At 39.5% G+C, this 18,766-nt stretch overlaps 1 protein-coding gene across 2 annotated transcripts in view; it reads right to left on the bottom strand.

Moving 5' to 3' along the window:
• The window catches only part of XRN1 (5'-3' exoribonuclease 1), a 64,802-nt gene that overhangs the window by 19,137 nt on the left and 26,899 nt on the right, over positions 1–18,766 (bottom strand). Inside the window, exons 21-31 of one of the 2 annotated variants that reach the window (XM_089509114.1) lie at positions 17,927–18,089; positions 17,244–17,357; positions 16,787–16,885; positions 15,637–15,752; positions 12,607–12,753; positions 12,322–12,411; positions 9,199–9,334; positions 6,487–6,543; positions 3,129–3,261; positions 680–749; positions 89–314 (exon numbers count right to left, since the gene is read on the bottom strand). In XM_089509114.1, coding sequence (XP_089365240.1) covers positions 89–314; positions 680–749; positions 3,129–3,261; positions 6,487–6,543; positions 9,199–9,334; positions 12,322–12,411; positions 12,607–12,753; positions 15,637–15,752; positions 16,787–16,885; positions 17,244–17,357; positions 17,927–18,089 — 1,351 coding nt within the window. The remainder of the gene's footprint in view (positions 1–88; positions 315–679; positions 750–3,128; positions 3,262–6,486; positions 6,544–9,198; positions 9,335–12,321; positions 12,412–12,606; positions 12,754–15,636; positions 15,753–16,786; positions 16,886–17,243; positions 17,358–17,926; positions 18,090–18,766) is intronic. The other variant, XM_089509115.1, reaches the window with a different exon arrangement.

The raw sequence follows: 18,766 nt of genomic DNA, 5'->3' as shown, positions 1-18,766 counted from the left end.
TTATTTTGGCAGTCTGTAACAGGCCTATGTTTAGCAACATCTTCATTTTCAGTGATATAATTTCAGGAATAACTAAATATGGACTTACTCGAGTTGGGACAAAGAGGGAACGAGGGGAATGGTTCAGACCTCCTAGATGTGCTTTTTGTGAAGATACAGAAAATGATTCAGGTGAATATGAGCTGTAGGGACTCACAGCTGGCTGAGGTTTGACTATGGCAGTTAGCTTCTGATTTCCTGTTTCAGACCGATTACCATAAGAAAGGTTAATTAAGGCACTAGCTGGCATGCGATAGCCTCTGGCAGGTGAGCTCCTACAGGAAGAGAGAAAACCTGATAAAAATAGTTGTTTTACTTATGCCAGTGGTGCATAGCAAAACATAGGAATATTAAAAAATGAATCTGAGAACACTAACACTCTAATCTAAGAAACCTGAGTTTAGACTGCACCTTCATGAGGAACACTGATTGTCCTCCTGGAGGTGCTCTTCACCTCTATTTCCCAGTCTATAAAATGAAATGTATAATTTTTTTCGAAGCATGGCTGCTGAATTAATCAAATATGGATAGTAAAGAACTTCATTCACAAGTCATAACAACTTTTCAATATGCTGTGGTTACACATTTCCTACTCAAACACACTAAAAAGATGGAAATAATGTAGCTCTCTTGAACAAACCTTATTGTTAATCCTCCATAAAATTCTTCATCAAACAGTACTTCATACAGCACATCAGATTCTCTGCTGGCTGAAGAAAATATAGATGATAAACAATACTATTTAACACACATGAAGATACTTCCACAAATTATTTCTTTCTTCAAACACAAATATATTAATCTGTAGGATTCCACTAGTCAGTTACACACAGAGGATTGGAAATACCAATTTTAGAGCTATCACATTCTGCATTTCAAGCATTCTTTAGCTAGTGAACATGCAGGTCCAGCTCCATCAGGGCTAGCCTGAAGAAGAAGAGCCCTCCCTCCATGATAACTGTCATCCTTCGGCCTGCGAGGGAGTGTACAGGCAGGCCCAGCTCCATCAGGGCTAGCCTGAAGAAGAGCCCTCCCTCCATTATAACTGTCATCCTTCGGCCTATGAGGGACTGTACATGCAGGTCCAGCTCCACCAGGGTTAGCCTGAAGAAGAAGAACCCTTCTTCCAGTCCATCTGCCTTGGTCCAGGCCTCAGAGGGAGAGAATAACCACTGGACCTCATCCCCTTTCCCACCACCATTCCCTTCTCCTTTTGTGTCATGTCTTTTAGATTGTAAGCCTGAAGGCAGGGAACTGTCTAATTGAAAATAATAATTGTAAGATGCTCTGATAGTCTTTAGGGCTGAAGGGCAGGGTATAAATACCATAAATAATAAATAAAATAAAATAGTGGTCCTCCTGGTCCACACAACTGTTGGTAGTGGACCTAGAGATCATTCTTCCCACTCCATGTCCTGACTTCATAGAATGCAAACAGGTGGAGCATACCGTATATACTTGACTATAAGTCAATCTCATGTATAAGTCGAGGGCAGGTTTTGGAGCCAAACTCATATATTTTTATATGACCCATAGATAAGTTGAGGGTAAAAATTAGGGGCATGTAACAAAGGATGTAAAGGATGAAACAAAGGAAAACAGTATCAAAAAACTTACAAAACATCAGCAGTTATAACTATTTGTAGTCACGCTAATGGCTGGCTGTATGAGAGAGAGTAGAGGGTGGTCAGTGCTTCCCGGTCATATTATATTTTTGCCTTTCAACAGGGGATGGTTCCTTTTTGTTAAGAGTTACAGTACAGTCCTTACACTGACCTGTGGATAAGTTGACTCAGGTTTTTTGGGTCAATTGTTTTGCATGGGGCTTGTTCACAGTGCCTGCTGAACATCTATCAAGAATCACTTCTTCACTTTGGGATGAGAGAGAGTGGGATAATAACTAGAAGACACAATTTCTTAAACCAAGTGGAAAAATGAATTAACCTTAAGCACAGCTGAAGTCTAGGAGTAGAACTATTTGTGCAAAACAAACAAATCTGCATAGATCCTTCAAGGAGAGCATTCCTTGTCCCCTTATCTGTACACTCTCAAAAGCAATTGCCTGTATCCTGAGCATGGTGGGTTGGAAAAAATGTCAGGGACCATGTTGGGGTTGAGCTCCTTCTGATATGTTGCCATGACCACCAACATTACCTGAAATGCTACTGATTTTTCAGTATATGGCTAGAAAGATAGCAGTAAGTCACAGGCAGCACCAACTAGACTACTAATCCAAGTTACTGGGATGTGAAACTTCAACATAACCTGTTTGCACATCAGGAAGTTCCACAGGAGAGTGTCAGGTTTAGAATGCTAGAAGTGGAAGAGATCACCAAGGGCATCCAGGAGCACTCCCAACAGATGGCCATCCAGTGTCTGCTTAAAAACCTTCAAAGGAGTTCCACCACACTCTGGAGCAGTGTATTTCACTGTATCACAGCTCTTACCATCAGGAAGTTCTTCCTAATGTTTAGGTGGAATCTTTTTTCCTGTTTATTCTCTTTTTGTATGGCAATAAAGCACATGGACTTCTGGACTTGGTCAAATAAGGATAGGAATGAGTGAAAGATAAACTACCAGAAGCAGTTGTAACTTAAAAACAGAATGTTTCAAAAGGGAGAGGCTCGTATCTGAAGAGATTCAGCAGGGTTTGAGGTTGATATTGATAGCGTGCTGAGCTGACACAGATGGAGTTTTGAGTTATTAGAGAAAGATTCATGTATTTGAGGAAGGGAGAACTGCCTATGATACTGGGGAGCCTAAAGAATAGAATATTGGAGTAGTTACTGAACATACTATGTTCATTAAATCTATTTCTGTTGTTTTAAACCTGTCTCTGACTATCTGTTAAGCTATCTGGCTGGCAAGCTTGAACTGGAGAGAGGCCACACATACCAAATTAAAGAACCCACACAACAACACAACCACAAGTCCACATTTATAGGGGTCACCCTGAGGCCCAATAACTCAATCCAGCAAAGAAGGGATATGGGCAGGATGAGTGGCAAGATTCTTAGGAGTCAGAGTTTTGGGGTCAACCTGAATAAAGAATCTGTCACACCACCTGTAAGTCAAAGATACGTAATAACCTCCTTTTATTCCTATAATGGTCCCACGAAGTCCAATGGGAACAGAAAAGTTCTCTCTCACATTCACAACACGGTCAAATAGCCGATAATCTGCATCACGGTCTGGTATAATTCCATGCTGTTGTTCTAAAGGCTAAGATAAACCAAAGATTTAAATAATAGTATAAGTATTGAAATAATGTTTCAGTGTAAGACTGTGGAACAACACAAATTATTTATGTCTCTGGACAGAGAGAACATGGATATTAGAGATGGTAGAAGACTCAGAGTGGATCAGACAGAAAATGGCCTGTGCCATAGCAGTAGTGGCAAAAAAGAATTCCATCTAAACGACCACCTTTGCATTTGCAAAATGTTGTCTGGAAGAGCTGTTTCGAATGGTCTGGGATCTTTTATATTTTGCTCCACAACAGCAGTATATAAACTACTCGGCAGCCCACTGTAAAGAATTTGCAGAGCACTTTGTGGTTAAAATCACTCAGATCTACTCTGACTTGGATGCTGTAGGCGATACAGTGGCTTGGCCACTGCTTGTCTGTATTATTGGGTATATTTCAGTTTGTGCAACCTGAGATATTGACAGGATCCTTGGAGAAGTGAAATCCACAATATGCATAACAGACCTATGGCTGTTAAAAGGAGCATTGGCACAGTGGGTAAGGGAAGTAGTAAATGCATCATTACAGCAAGGCAGGTTTCTATCTTGCCTAGCAGAGGCTGTGGTAAGGTCATTGTTGAAAAAAATCTTCCTTGAGTTCTACTGTACCCAAGAACTATTGGCCAGTGTCCAATATCCCTTTTTTGTGCAAGTTTCAAGAACATTTAGTGGCCTCTCAGCTCCAGGGGCTCCGGAATAAAACAGATTATCTGGATCCATTTCGGTCTAGCTTCATGCCTAGTTATGGGCCAGACACAGCTTTGGTCACCTTGGTGGATGACCTACACAGGGAACTGTTAGTCCTTCTAGACCTCAGCTGCTTTCAGTATCATCAACCATGGTATACTTCTGAGCCACCTCTCTGGAATGGGACTCAGAGGCTTCCTGAAGGGGTGGACTCAGGTCATGCTGGTGCATGCCTGTTTGACATTGTGGTCACTGGCCTATGGTGTCCCTAAGAGCTCAGTTTTGTCCCCCATGCTGTTTAATTTTTAAATGAAACAGCTGGCAGGTCATCTGGAATTTTGGGGTTCAGTTCACCAGTACATTGATGACATCCAACTCCATCTGTCCATTTTCCATCTGATTCCAGAGAAGTTGTTCCTATACTAAACCAGTATCTAGGGTCAGTAATAGATTTATTCCAGACAAAACAGAGGTGCTCCCAGTCAACCACAAAACAGATCAGGGAATAGGGAATCAACCTGTGCATGATGAAGTTACACTTCCCTTAAATCTCAGGTCTGCAGCTTGGTTGTACTCCTGGGCTCAGAATTGAGCCTGGGTGTCCAGGTTTTAGATGTGGCCAGAAGTGCACTTGCACAATTAAAACTAATGTGCCAGCTGTGCTTGTTCCTTGAGAAGTCAGATGTAGCTACAGCTGATATATTCCTGGATTACATCCCTTTTGGACTACTATAACATGCTTTTCTTGGGGCTGACTTTGGGAACTGTTTGGAAAATCAATGGGTCCAAAATGATGCAGCTATGCTGATGACCAGGGCTGGCAGAGGGGTCCCTGTTGAAACAGATTCACTGGATACTGGTCTGCTTCTGGGAAGTGCTAGTTTTAACCTTTAAAGCTTCACATGGCTTGGATAAAGAATGGGTGACAGACAGTATCTTCCTATACAAGTCAGCTTGAGTTTTAAAATCTGCAGAGGAAGGTTTTCTTTTGGTTCCACTCCCTTTCCAGATGCATAGATGAAGATATGAGTGAGAGTCTTCTCAGTGGCTGCTTCTAGGCTGTGGAACTCCTGGTTGGCCTCTTCCCTGCTCTCTTCCCACCAGCAGGTGAAAACGTTTCAGATAGGCCTTTAAATTTTAATTATGCAATGGTAGTCTGTGTGTGAAGTGGTGTGCTGCATTTTTAATCTTTTATCAGTAGTTATGTTTTAAATGTATTTTATACTTTTTTTTAACCACAGGCTTAAAAATAAAATTGTTATTTTTTAATTTTCGTAAAATAAGATTTTAGATTAATCCTGTTTAAATTACTGTAAACTGCTTTGAATCTCATCTCAAGTGAAAAGCAGGGTATAAATTCAATAAATAAATAAATAAATAGATAAATAGATAAACAAACATGGTTTAATTGTGTAACATATCCAGTCAATAAAAATGACCTCAGAATAGTAACGCTGTGTTCTTACAAGAAGTTGTTCACCAAATTTAGTTTCTGTATTGAATTAATAACCTGATAAACACATATTGAGTGGAGCTAGTCTATATATACTGTATACCAAATTGCCAACACCATTTTTAGAATGATCAATCCAACAGTGTTAGAATTTGTAGAGATGAAGAAAAAGCATCTGAATATAAACTAGTATGAAGTACTTGTTAATTTCAAGATCTCGCTATTATGGATAGAACAACACTTGATTGTTAAGAGAATGAATTTACTATTGAATATTGAATTTGCACAGTTGGCTTGTTTAAATCATGGGTCAATCCTGATTTCAACCAAAGGACTTTTTCATATTTTTTTAAAGTCTGGTTATTATTGCTATTTTACAACCCTCTTAATGGGCTAATAATGGTTCTTTGAATTTTACTGTTTTAAACAGTGTATTGGTATTCATTTTTAGACTAGCATCCAGTTTCTGTTGGTTCTTTTTCATCACTTTATTTTATAGTAATTTTATAGTGCAAGAAATGCCATTCAGAAAGAAATCCTTCAATTAACCTAAGTTCAACCAAAACAACTTACTTTAAAAAAGTACTTTTCAAAGAACATTAATTTAAGCTAGTGGCTACAACACCTGACTACTTAATTTTCTGATTTAGTCCTGTATCAGTATAGTTTTATACTCCTATATGTTGGATACCAACCTGTCAATACAATTCCCAAAGTTTTACTGAAAGATATCAATCATACAAAATCCTAATAACTTTGGATTGCCAATGGTAGAAAGCGTTAAAACATGGTTGATCACGCTTTCTAATACATCAAATATTGTTTCACAGTATTAATATAATAAGCAGGATTCTTTTTTTTCTTTTTTTTGCATTTAAACATTAATTCAAAAAAACTGGTTTAAACAAACAAACCAACCCTGTCACTTGTTGGGTTTTTTAAAAAATGTTTTTTCTCTCTCCAGTCCTGGGAATTACAGTATGTCCTTTATAAATAGCACACTTTATTTGATAATATCATTTAAAAACTGTACTTGTTATTTTAAAATAACCAACACTTACTCTGTATAACAAATGAGGTTTTACTGTCACACGCACTTTCTTATTGCTTTTTCTTTGCTACATGAAAAACAGAAATGGTTAGATGAAGTATTATTGGATTATCACTGCCTTACAAAATTGAAATACTGTAGTCACACCTTCTAGTTCAATGTTTAACTCTCACCCTTTCCTTCTACACAATGAAACATATATTCTTAACAGTCAATAGATTCATAACTAATTAAATATGTCCTTTAAGATTTTCAACCCTGAACCCAAGCAATCTATTAGAAAGGCAAATAGGTTGTTTTAACAATCTCATGGGAGACACTCAAAACACTAGGAGAACACAATATATTCAACAGTAATATCAAAATATCTTTTTGGAGCCCTTCAAATCTCATGAAATATTATAATATATACATGGGTATGTAGTTATATCAAGTAGTGAGTAAAGCTGCAATTTCTAAACAAAAGCTTTCAAAGCTACCCTGGTTATAAGGTACAACCTTCTGTATTGGATACTCTAAAAGTTTCAGTGGAGAAGGGCAGGTATACCTGTAACTGTAGTTCTTCAAATGGTCATCTGTGAATTCAAACAAAAGAGCTAGTTCAATGCATCCTTTGGAAATGTCTAGAGCTGTTACATAAGCTTTTTGGCAGCAACTCCATACATCCTCTGGGCCCATTAGTAGAATGGTTCCCACCTAAACCCTCAGTTCCATGGACACCATGACAATAGCATCCAAGGACCTAAGGCAGGGGTAGGCAACCTGCGGCCCGCGGGCCGGATCCGGCCCGCCAAGGCCTTCCAAGCGGCCCCCGAGCAGTCCTGCCGCCGATTTCCCCTGTTTTTCGCCGCTCCGGGCGCCATTTTGTTTTTCAAAATGGCGGCCGAAGTCTCGCGTGACCTCAGGATGTCAAAGGTCACACGAGATTTTGGCCGCCATTTTGAAAAACAAAATGGCGGCGCCCATGTAGGAGGCCTGGTGCAGCCCCTGGAGCACTCCAACAGGGCTCCAGGAGCTGCAGTAGGCCTGCAGCAGGCTCCACCTCGCTCTCTGCCCTCCTTCTCCTCCTCCCTAAGAGCAGGGAAAGGAGGAGGAGGAAGCAGAAGGAGTGCAGAGCCAGGGAGAAAGGGAGCCAGAGCGGCAGCTGCAGCCACAGCAAGGCAAGAGGTCGGTTCATTGGGGGAGGGGGTTAGCTGGGTGTTCTTTCTTTCCCTCTCAGCACCCTGTGGATTTTCTGGGTTGAAACTGTGTGCATGCTTGCTGCAGTTTATTTTCAGTTGCATTGTAGTAACTTCCTTGTTTGTAAGTTTATTAGTATTATTATTATTAGTAGTAGTACTACTACTTGCCCTGGGTGTTCTTTCTGCAAAATCCCCTCTGAGCACCTTGTGGCTTTTCTGGGTTGAAATTGTGTGCATGCTTGCTGCAGTTTATTTTCAGTTGCATTGTAGTAATTTCCTTGCTTGTAACTTTATTCTTAGTATTATTTATTATTATTACTACTTGCCCTGGGTGTTCTTTGTGCAAAATCCCCTCTCAATGAGAAAGAGCAGGAGGAGGAGAAAGAGGAGGAGGAGGAGTGTGACTTTCCAAAGTGCATTTCTGTGTATTTTTGATGCACTGAAAGGTCTGCTGTAACAATGATAGTAGTGGAGGTGGTGATGATGATGATGCTTCGGTGGAAGCTCCGCCCCATAGGGTGGAAGCTCCACCCCCAGCATGTGGCTCCGCCCCTGGAGGGTGGAAGCCCCACCCCCGGCATGTGGCTCCACCCCCGGAGGGTGAAGCTCCACCCCCGGCTTCGGCCCCCCAGTTGTCTGAGGGACAGCAACCTGGCCCCCAGCTCAAAAAGGTTGCCTACCCCTGACCTAAGGTAAGGCAAGAACACACAAAGGGAGGCTAGGTGGGGTTATGTGAGTTCACAAATGTCCATTCGAAGAACTACACAGCCCTGGTGGTGTGGTGCCTATACTGCAGCCACTCATTCATAAACCATAAGGTTCTGAGTTCAATCCCAGCTCAGGGTCACCTCATGAATTCCCATCCTATTCAGGAATCTCAGCAGCACCTGAAGTGCATTTTTTGAATGAGCTAGTTGAAACCGTAACTGGGAAACACAAATATCACTAAGCCAGAAATGTAGTTGAGGGAAATTCAAGCCAAACAGAGAGTTCAGAGAAAACAAATCAAAGGCCAAAGGAGTAATCTTAAGGACTACAAAGAATCAAGCCAGAAGTCTGATAAAATCCAAGCCAAGTCACTATCTGAATAAGAAGTCAGAAAAACAGTCCAAAAGTCAAGAAGGAAAGCCAAAAGAGAATAATTCTAAAACAGTTCTTATGATGATGCTGCAAAAGCAGACAAAATGAACTGAGAGTTTAATAAGGCTCCCAGAGTATGGCCAGGGTCATTGTCAAAAAGCCTATGTAGCTCTTAAAGGTTCCAAATAATGCACTACACAGGTGCAGATAACCCATTTGTGTGAGTCACAGACACCATGAGGAAGAACTGTCTGTCACAAAGATTATCAATTATGTAAAGATAGGGCAAATGGTCATGTAAAAGGCTAGAGTTTTCTTTGTTAATAAAACTTAAAGAAAGTTATAATAGAATGTTAAGCTAAAAATGTTGTGCCACTTTACTAAATATAATAGCAGTATCCAGAAATAAATTTACAGTATTATTCCTGTACACAATTATTCTTAAGTTTTTAAAGAAGTACCTTGCACTTTTCTATTTCTTCTTCAATCTTCTCAACAATAGCAGCATCCAGAATGAGTAAATCACAAGAGGAACGTGAGAGTGTACTAACAGGATGAGCCTTTAGCCAAGCAACGATTTCTTGAACTTTCTCAGCACTACATTTAAAAATATTTCACATCAATAAACATCACAAAAAACTCAGCATATGTCAAACAGCAGATTTTAATCAAGTTTATCAACCACATCCTGTTAAGAGTTACACTTAAACAACCTACTAAATAGGAGCTCACTATACAAAGATATGCTTTTGAAAACACAGTACAGGTGACTCTCTGTATCCATGGATTCTTTATCTATGGATTCTAGTACCTATGGCTTGGAAAAAAAAATTTTTTTTTAAATAAATTAATTCCAAAATGCAAACCTTCATTTTGCCATTTTATATAAGGAGCAGCATTTTACTATGCCATTGTATTTAAAGAGCCTTGAGCATCCATGAATTTTTGTATGGGGGGGGGGGGGAGTCCTGGAACCAAACTCTTGAGGATACCAAGGGCCCACTTTGTCTACTGTAGACTACCAACAGTATTAAAAAAAAACTAGATGTATTAGGTTTTTTACTACTACACCTTAAGTAAAATTGTGATAGACAGATGGTGAATAAACATGTTTATTTTAGGATGTTTTTGCTCGATGTATATTACAGATATTAGGTTAGATATAGCATTGAAAGGACAGTTATAGCCTCCTGGTTTCCAAATCATTCGCTAAACATTGGCAGAATTCTAGGGATTATGCTTGGGTGTCAGCTATAATGTTGTAGAGCAGATCCAAACCCTAGACTGGACCCCAAAAGCTTTAGTGAGCAGTCATCTTTTCACTTGACACCAGAATGATGGCAATGTTGGCACTAATCAAATCTTGGGTATTCCATAAATGCTGCGACACTGCAGAGAAGGCCCTCTCCTATACAAAGTGGATTTGGTTAATTTTAAAGTTCAAATATCAAATTTTAGGGAAGTAAGGACAGTCACTGATGAAGCCCTTTACAGTGGGCCCTCTACATTTGCTGTGGTTAGGGGGACAGAATTTCCATGAAAGTAGAAAAACTACAAATATTTTTTTTAAAAACCAATTTTTTTAACCTAAGTGAACACCTCTCTAAGAATCTCTAGGTCTTCCAATGTAACTCTATGATCAACAGAATTGACCACAGAATTGCACGAGAGGACTTACAAATGCCTAAAGAAGTATTTTCTCTAGGAATCGTTAAGTCCTCCATTGCAACTCTATGCTCAACTTCTGGAAGAGTTGTGCTGGAAGACCTTGAGATTCCTAGAGAACATACTACTCAAAACTGTGAATAATCAAATCCACAATATTTATCCAGTATTATTAATGGATAAATATTGGAAAGCTAATCTTGCATTAATTCTATTTAAGTTAAGTATTTAGTGTGGCCATTTTTACTTTATGTCTGCACTAATGAAATACTGATAGATTGTAGAAAGAAGTATATTTTAGGATTAGGCTGTAACAGGTAAAGAAAAGATTGGAAGTTGTTTTATGTCTTGTAATTCTTATTTATTCTTTTTTTCTTGTTCTTTTTTAAAATTTGTTTCATTTGTTATAAGTAGAATATTTTCTCTATTATACTTTTAGTCTAGATTATATAATTCTAATTAAAATATTCCAAAAAAGCCTATTGGCACCCAGTGCAATTCTTACAAAAATTACATAGCTTTTCTATGATGTTTTTGGTCAGCACTCTAGCTGCTGCATTGTGACTAGCTACAGTTTCCAAGTTGTCTTCAAGGACAACCTAACATAGAGTACATTGCAGTAGTCTAATTTTGAAGTTACCAATGAGTGAACTATTGTGGATAAGTTATCCCTGTCCAGAAAAAAACTGTACCTGGACACAAGAACTCTGAGCCATGAAGTCCACCTGGGCCTCCAGTGACAAAGAAGGAACTAAGAGCTGCACACCTGCTTCCTCAAGGGCAATGCAACCTCAATCCAAGGCAGGTATATTACCCAATTCCCATCAGTCCACACAGTCTACCTCTTACGGAGATTCAGCTTTAGTTTACTGGTCCCCATCCTGTCTATTACAGTATCTAGTCACTTGGTCCAGCACCTGAACAGACCCAGCTAACTCTGACAAGGAGATGTAGAACTGAGTGTTATCAACATACTTACTCTACCTCTCCCCAAACCTCTTTATGACCTCCCTCAATGCCTTCATAAAGATTCTGAATACCATGGGAGACAAAGAGGAAGCCCTGTAATATGTCACAGGTTAAAGGTCATGGAGCTGAACACAAATCCTCCAGTCTTGAATTTGGATTGACATTCATACACACTAATGAAATATATAGGTCTCTCCCTGGCTTTCCACTCCACCATATGCATCTGAGGAAGTAGACTTAAGTATATGAAAGCTCATGCTGCCAACTCCTTTCTTGCAGTTAAGTTACTCCATGGGACCAGTCCTGAAGACAGGAATGGAACTATAACACAGTGCTTACTACTACTCCTATCCAGTGGAACTGTTCCATTGAGATACCAAGATAAATAGCATCAAAAGCTGCTGAGGGATCCAGGAAGATAAACAAAACAGCACACATATGAAGCATGTTCTCAGGCAAGAGCAACTAGATCTATTTCAGTCATTCTTTTGTTTGAAAAGGGCTGAAATGCATCCAGATTTCATTATATCTGCTCTACATTATAATCACACAGGGAATGCAAGAGCCAGCTAGTCCAACTTCCTGTCATGTAGAAATATACAACAAAAGTACCTGAGAAATGTATTAAGGGAAAAGGGATACATAGTTTTGCCTTAGCAAAATGAAGCTCAAAACAAGGAAGAAAATTCCAATGGACCAAACATTTTTGGCAAGTTAGTAAAAAATGGTCAGCAATGTTGAATAAGCATACTATTGAAATGGATGGGGAAGGGGACATCCTTTCCTTTAAAACCAATGTTACATAGCTTTCTGATGGCATCTGAACAGCCCAAATACTGTAAGGCACATTGCACAAAAGACTCTTCTACCCATTCCAAAATAGTGGTTTTATGTAGATTGGGCTTAATGAGATTTATCTGATATTATTTCAAAAGTTATGAACACCTTACCCATTCTCTTCTTCCCCAGGCCAAATGTCATCTTCATAGAATATATCTTCTTGACTGTTTTTGGCTAGGTAACTAAAAAGTTCTGGTACCCTGATAAACATATAAATAAACATAAGTAGATAACTCATCTTTCTATGTACCTACATTTCACAAAACTACCCACCCAAACCTTTCAGTTGCAAAACATAATAATAATATCAACATGCAGAAAGAACTTCCCCACCATGTATATGAACTATTGCAATGTTAGACATCTCAATGACAATGTTTACCTTTAGTGCTTACCTTTCTAAATATTCAGCAAGAAGTTGTTCTACTGCAGAGGAATACGTCCACTCATTTCCTACTTTTTTTGTATAGCCAGGGACTTCTTCATTCTTTTTATTGAATTTTAGGTTCAATCCTACATTTGCTTTGTGATCTCCATGTGGACTGCAGACAAAAAAGTTAGGATTTCAATAAAATTCTGATTATATTTTGGGCAGAAATTACCAAGGTTTAATTGACATTTTATTAGAATACTTAACATGGGCGCGTTACAGACTGCCCGTTTGGGGTGGCCTGTAGGCGCTCCTTTCCCCGCTGGATCAGGGCCTCAGCTGCCAGAACAGCAGCCTCCTAGGCCCCGATCCGCCGCTTTCCAGGCTGCAGGGAAGCGGCAAAAGGCTGCTTCCCCGCAGCCTGGAAAGGGGTGTCCTTGGGGCTTCATGCCCCAAGGACACCCGAAGGCGGTGGGGAGGAGAAGAAAGGGGCCGCTTCGCCCCTTTCTCCTCTGCGTCGCTGGCGCAGCCATGTAAAGGCTGCGCCAGTGACGCAAACCGCGGAAGGAGCTCCATTTCGGAGCTCCTTCGTGCACTGCGGAAAGGGCGCTCTATGCGCCCTCCCGCGGCACAAAGACGTCACGTCCGTGCCACCCCGTTTGGAGGCGGTGCATTCGTGACGTCGTAATGGCGGCCCCCGTGTGGAACGGGCACCGCCATTTTGTAAGTCCTGGGGACGTATTGGGATTAGGTGAGTGCATAAGGCACACACTTTGCCTAACCCTAGTACGTCCCCAGGACGTACTTTACACCCGTTTGTAACAGGCCTCAAAATAATATTTTATTTGCCTAATTATATTTTTTGTGATATAACATTTAAGAGATATAACATCTAACTTTAGTTGGAGTCAGTCATTCAGTAAATTATTTCCATTCACATAATCTGAGTTTAGTCAATTATTAACTTGTTTTATGACTTATAAGGAGATCTTGAATGGTAGTTTAAAAAAATTGCAATTATACTATCTTGTAATTAAAATATTCAATCTCTTCTAAAGTTTCTCAAGTTTTTTGTTGAAGGTAATGGGGCAAAACAGGTTGGTGAATAATGGTAAGTGCATTAACTGAATGTTGGTATGTGGGCAATGTGACTGAGATGCTGCTGTTCTCATTTCTGCTGACACTATGCAGAACTACTGTAATCAATTAGGATAAGGGAAAATAACTAACCCCACAGTTCACCTTGGTCCCCTGACCTGCAAAACAGCCTTTACCTCTATGGCTCGAAACGCATGGGCCAAATAAGGCAGATTCCGGCTGCTCTGGGGTGTGATGTTTACATGATGCTTGCCCCCAAAGCAGCTGAAAGCCACTCCAAGCCCATGTTCAATGGGGAAAAGCCAGCCCAAAAGGGGGCAGATATAATCCCCTCCGGTCGGTGGCAAGTTTGGGACTGCGGCGGCAGCCTGGTTTAGGAACAGGTCATGCTGTCACCGTGGTTTCATTCCAATCGCATCCAGAGCAGCCAGTGGTCACTCCTTCTGGGCCGTGTGCTTCGGCTCTTTATTCCCCTGGGACTTTTCTGTTACTAGTTTAGCTTTTCTCCATCTCTCTTTTCCTCAAACATTCTTAATCTTAACCAAGGAAATCTGGGACATCATAGAAATATTCTATCACACATTTGTACATGTATTTCAACAGCTAATGCTACTTTAAGCTCAGCTAAGCATACAAAAAGGCCCTCTGAAAGAATAGAAGAAAGTGATGCAACAATAGTTCTCTGGTGATAAGCGGCTAACATTAACTAGAAATAGTAAACAGTTCACAGAACTTGCATTTAGGGCTGAGAAATGGTTGTTGGACCATCATTTTAATACTATCTTTAGCTATACCACCCTCTCCCAATTTTCATGAACACCCTAATGCAAGTGCAGCTTTTTAGAACTGTCCCTCCCCACTAGTGGACTTTCTGACAGAGGATTTCAAGTCTGAAATACCACTATGGTGCCCTTTACTCAAAAAGAACAATATCTCTAAAACACCTTGTGCTTTATAAAGTATACATAATTTTGTTTATTTATTTATTAAAATATTTGTATCTTGCCATTTATAAAGAGATCTCAGGGCAGCATACAATAAAACCAATATATCAAATTTAAAACAGTATAAATAATTAACATAAATTTAAAAGGCTAAAAACATATTAAACAATTAAGAAATTAAAAGACAGATTAAAAGGGTTAAAATTGTTTCAAATGATTTAAAGAACCCTGGTGGCGCAGTGATAAATGTCAGTACTGCAGCCACTCACTCACAAACCACAAGGTTGTGAGTTCAATCTCAGGCAGGGCCTCAGGGCCAAATCAGCCTTGCATCCTTCCAAGGTCACTAAAATGAATACCCAGCTTTTGGGGGGCAATTAACTTACAGTTTGTAAAACACTTAGAGACTGCTTATGGTGGTATGAGACAGTATTTAAATGAAGCTGCTATTGCTATTAAAACCACAGGCATGAAAGGGATTTTGTAAAATGAAATTGGTCCCAAAAGTTTTCATGAACAACCATGTTTTTTACTTGGCACTAAACAGCAAAGAGCCAGTATGGTGCAGTGGTTTGAGTGTTGGGCTAAGAGTCTGGATATCAGGGTCTGAATCCTCACTTGGAAACCCATTAGTTGACCTTGGGCGAATCACACACAGCCCCAGAAAATGCCCTGATAGGTTTGCTTTAGGGTCACTGTAAATTGGAAATGTCTTGAAGGGACATAACAACAACCGATCAGTACTAATGTTGGTAACAATCGGTCTTCCAAGATGAGAGTGTTCCACAAAAGGGGTATTACAGCAGAGAAGGCCATCTCCCATGTTCTTGCAAAGCATATTGCTCTGATTGATGAGACACTGCCAAATGCAAATGAAGCCATAATTAACATCTGCAAAGCGTCTTCTGCCATTAGTTTTTAATGTTTTATCAGGATCAAATGTCAAAGTAGTCAGAAATACTCTGCAAATGCATTTCACCAAAGAATAAAACACATTCCTGCTCAGAACATACTTTCTCTTTGATCCTCTTCCAATAAAAATGCTTCCTGTAAATCTTGACACAAGATAGCCACTCACTCCAAGACGACTGGCCAACACGTATCCAGGATTGTACTTCACTGAATATTTCTGCAATAGATATTGTATGGTAGAAAATTTAAATATTTTTTTCTTTAAACTTCAAAGTAAGCAGAGATCTTGCACATTTCTTTGAATAGCATTTGGCAGAATGCAACCTCACCTCTGTGCCAGAACTGTAAATAAGTCAGCTGCATACCAACATTTGATGTTAAACTACATGCACTCACATGCTTCCAGGTTTTCTCATTCTTGGAGAAAATGTAGGGTATAAATAAAGATAAACATCACAATCATCCACAGATCTTGAGATCTGTGAGTTCAAAATATTGATAGCTTATTCATGTATGACTGAGAAGTCAATTCATACTTTTAAATTTGCAAGATACTGTATAAAATCCTAGATTTGAATCAATCTTCAAAATCCTAAATGCATTTAGGTATGATACAGAAGAGTACCAACAGAAGTAAATTTAACTTATTCTTGAAAATCAGGTCCCCATATAAAATGACAATCTGTGAAGTATTTTCTGTTAGGATTTCGCTACTTCCAGCTAAGTTAGATATCTTCAAATCTGAAAAATATAAGAGTAACCATACTGATCATTAAAATAAATTCCAAAATCCAAAGAAACATTCTGGTGGACTGTTCATATTTGGTTGGCATAATAAAAGTACCAGCAATGTTTTTGTGGATTTTTTTAGTGGTCAATGTGGCTACTCCTGCATTTTTGTCAAGATAAAATGAATGAAACAAGCTCTGCTAGCCTAACGTAGCTATCAACCACTTTTTATGAAATAACAGAAAAATGACCATCCCATGTCACTATAAAAAAGAGCTTCAAAACCACCTCTATTTTTCAAAAAAAAATCTGGACTGACACAAACATAAGGCTGTTACATGAGACTCAACAATTCTTAGGATTCTAGCCTCTGTGTAAACAAAACACTATGAATACAAACAAATCCAGTCAGAGAAAACAACTGTGCTGTTGTTAAAGATTTTCCAAAAACCTATAAAAATAATGTTCAAGTGCTGCCCATAAAGTTATGAAAAAAATGCAAAGAAGCCAGAGAACACTTACATGTTGATTCTGTATTAAGACATCTAACTGCGGTTCACATGGAATGTTGAAAACAACACGGATTCGACCCTCTAAGATAACATCAGATGAATCTTGAACCTTAAAAAAATATGTATTTATAAAATTATTCCAACATTGGATTTAAGTCTATTTCACATAAAGCAACCACCTGATAGTATTTTCGTCTACCTGAAGTTGTATCTTAAAGTGATATCAAGTATCAAGTGATGATCAAATAACACAGAAGATAAGGCGAAAAGCTCCTATACAAATGAATGAATCTATGGCAGAATTTAGCAAACAGAAGATATCTATGAGCTATGATGGGTCCTAAAACTCTAGGTGCCTAAATTCCAATGTAGATTAGTTACTGGTTAACCATATAAGGAGTTAGATTTGATTTTGGAAAAGTACTTGAAAAAAGGTTTTGAAGGACTAGTTACGATTAAAAACTAACTTCTCCTGTGCAGCCATAGTATGGTGTTCCCAGCATGAAGACTGTACATCCAAGAGGAAATAGATCATCCAAAGTTTTCAGCTTGGAAAAGCAGGAATCAAAAGTTTTTATATCCTGCATGAAAAAGTAGAGAGATCTATTACGTAAGGTTAATGTACATTTATTAACTAAATGCATCAATGCAAAACAACGATCCATTGCAGAACAGCTCACTCAGACCTGACTGCTCACCAAAAAACACACCAACTCAAATGTCAGACAGATCTGTCAAACAAAATTCTTTAGACTCTGCAACTGTTTTCCAGTCCCCATTCTTCAACAGACTGTGAACCAGGAAGTTAGAAAATTCCTATGGGCAAAGGCAAATGAATCTATCTCCTCAGTGTGCATCATGGACTGTATGAAAGCTACAACTGTGCATGAAGGATGCAACACAGACTCAGCTAGGGATAACAGTAACAGAAGTCCTTACTACACTTCACAGTAAATATAGCACACTTGCAGGACTTAGGCATAGTTTGAGATATTTACTACACGTGTGCATTCTACAGTATTCAAATGTCCAAATTTAAAGTGTCATATTTTGAATCTGAATTTTACAGTACTATAAATGTTTTACCTTACAACAGAACTGATACTGATGGAAATCCACTAGTGGGAAAAGGAGGAATTCAGCAACTGACCTTGACAATTGTTTGGTATGCAAAAGGCAGAACTTGCTTGGACCACTGCTTCTCCAAGTTCACTTCACCACTTTGATTCAACTGGTATTTACATCCAGTAAGTAACTGAGCATATACGATGGCAGATGTTTCATTAATAATAATTCCTTTTCTTCTCTGGTAGCTAGAAGAAAAAAGAAAATTGCACAACAAAATGTGTGTGCTCTTCTAAAAAAGGAAAACAGTTGTAAAAAACAACTTTGGCGCGTTATAAACGGGCCTTTAATACACCCCCGTCACGTGCTAGGGGTTGGCCAAGGACCTAGCGTCCATACCGGCCTCACCCCTAGCACATGATGGGAGCGTAAAGATGGTGGCGCCCTATACACACGGGCGCCGCCATCTTTACGTGCTGGACGCATTGCATCTGCACGTGTCGCCCCGGAAATGACGCCGCAAATGCGCCCCTTGCGCTTTGCGGCGCCTCTTCCGGGGCCTGAGAAGGAGCGTGATTTCCGCACTCCTTCTCGGCAGCGTCCGGGAGCCGCGCCATTTAAAGGCCGCGGCTCCCGGACGGTGCAAGCGGTGGCGGCAGCAGACCGCCGCAATCCGACGGTCTGTAACACGCCACTGTTACCATTTTAAAAGTTATTACTCCAAAAAAGTAAAGTAACCCATAACTTTATGCAGGATCCTCTGGGCTGAATTACAGTTTCCAAGGAAATACTGCATTTCTTAATTATCTTAAATTAAAGCATGTGTTACAGAAAGCATCAAGACTTATTTCAGTGAGCAATGAATTAATGAATTCTAAGCAACAGATGACAACACAGGGACTCTGAGTCTTTTGTGAGATAATAG

The sequence above is a fragment of the Sceloporus occidentalis genome, unplaced genomic scaffold (assembly GCF_023333645.1).
Source record: "Sceloporus occidentalis isolate IW3139 unplaced genomic scaffold, rSceOcc1.0.p SCAF_2, whole genome shotgun sequence".
Taxonomy (NCBI): domain Eukaryota; kingdom Metazoa; phylum Chordata; class Lepidosauria; order Squamata; family Phrynosomatidae; genus Sceloporus; species Sceloporus occidentalis.
The sequence above is the reverse complement of the archived record's forward strand: the minus strand, read 5'-3'. Positions and strand labels throughout refer to the sequence as shown.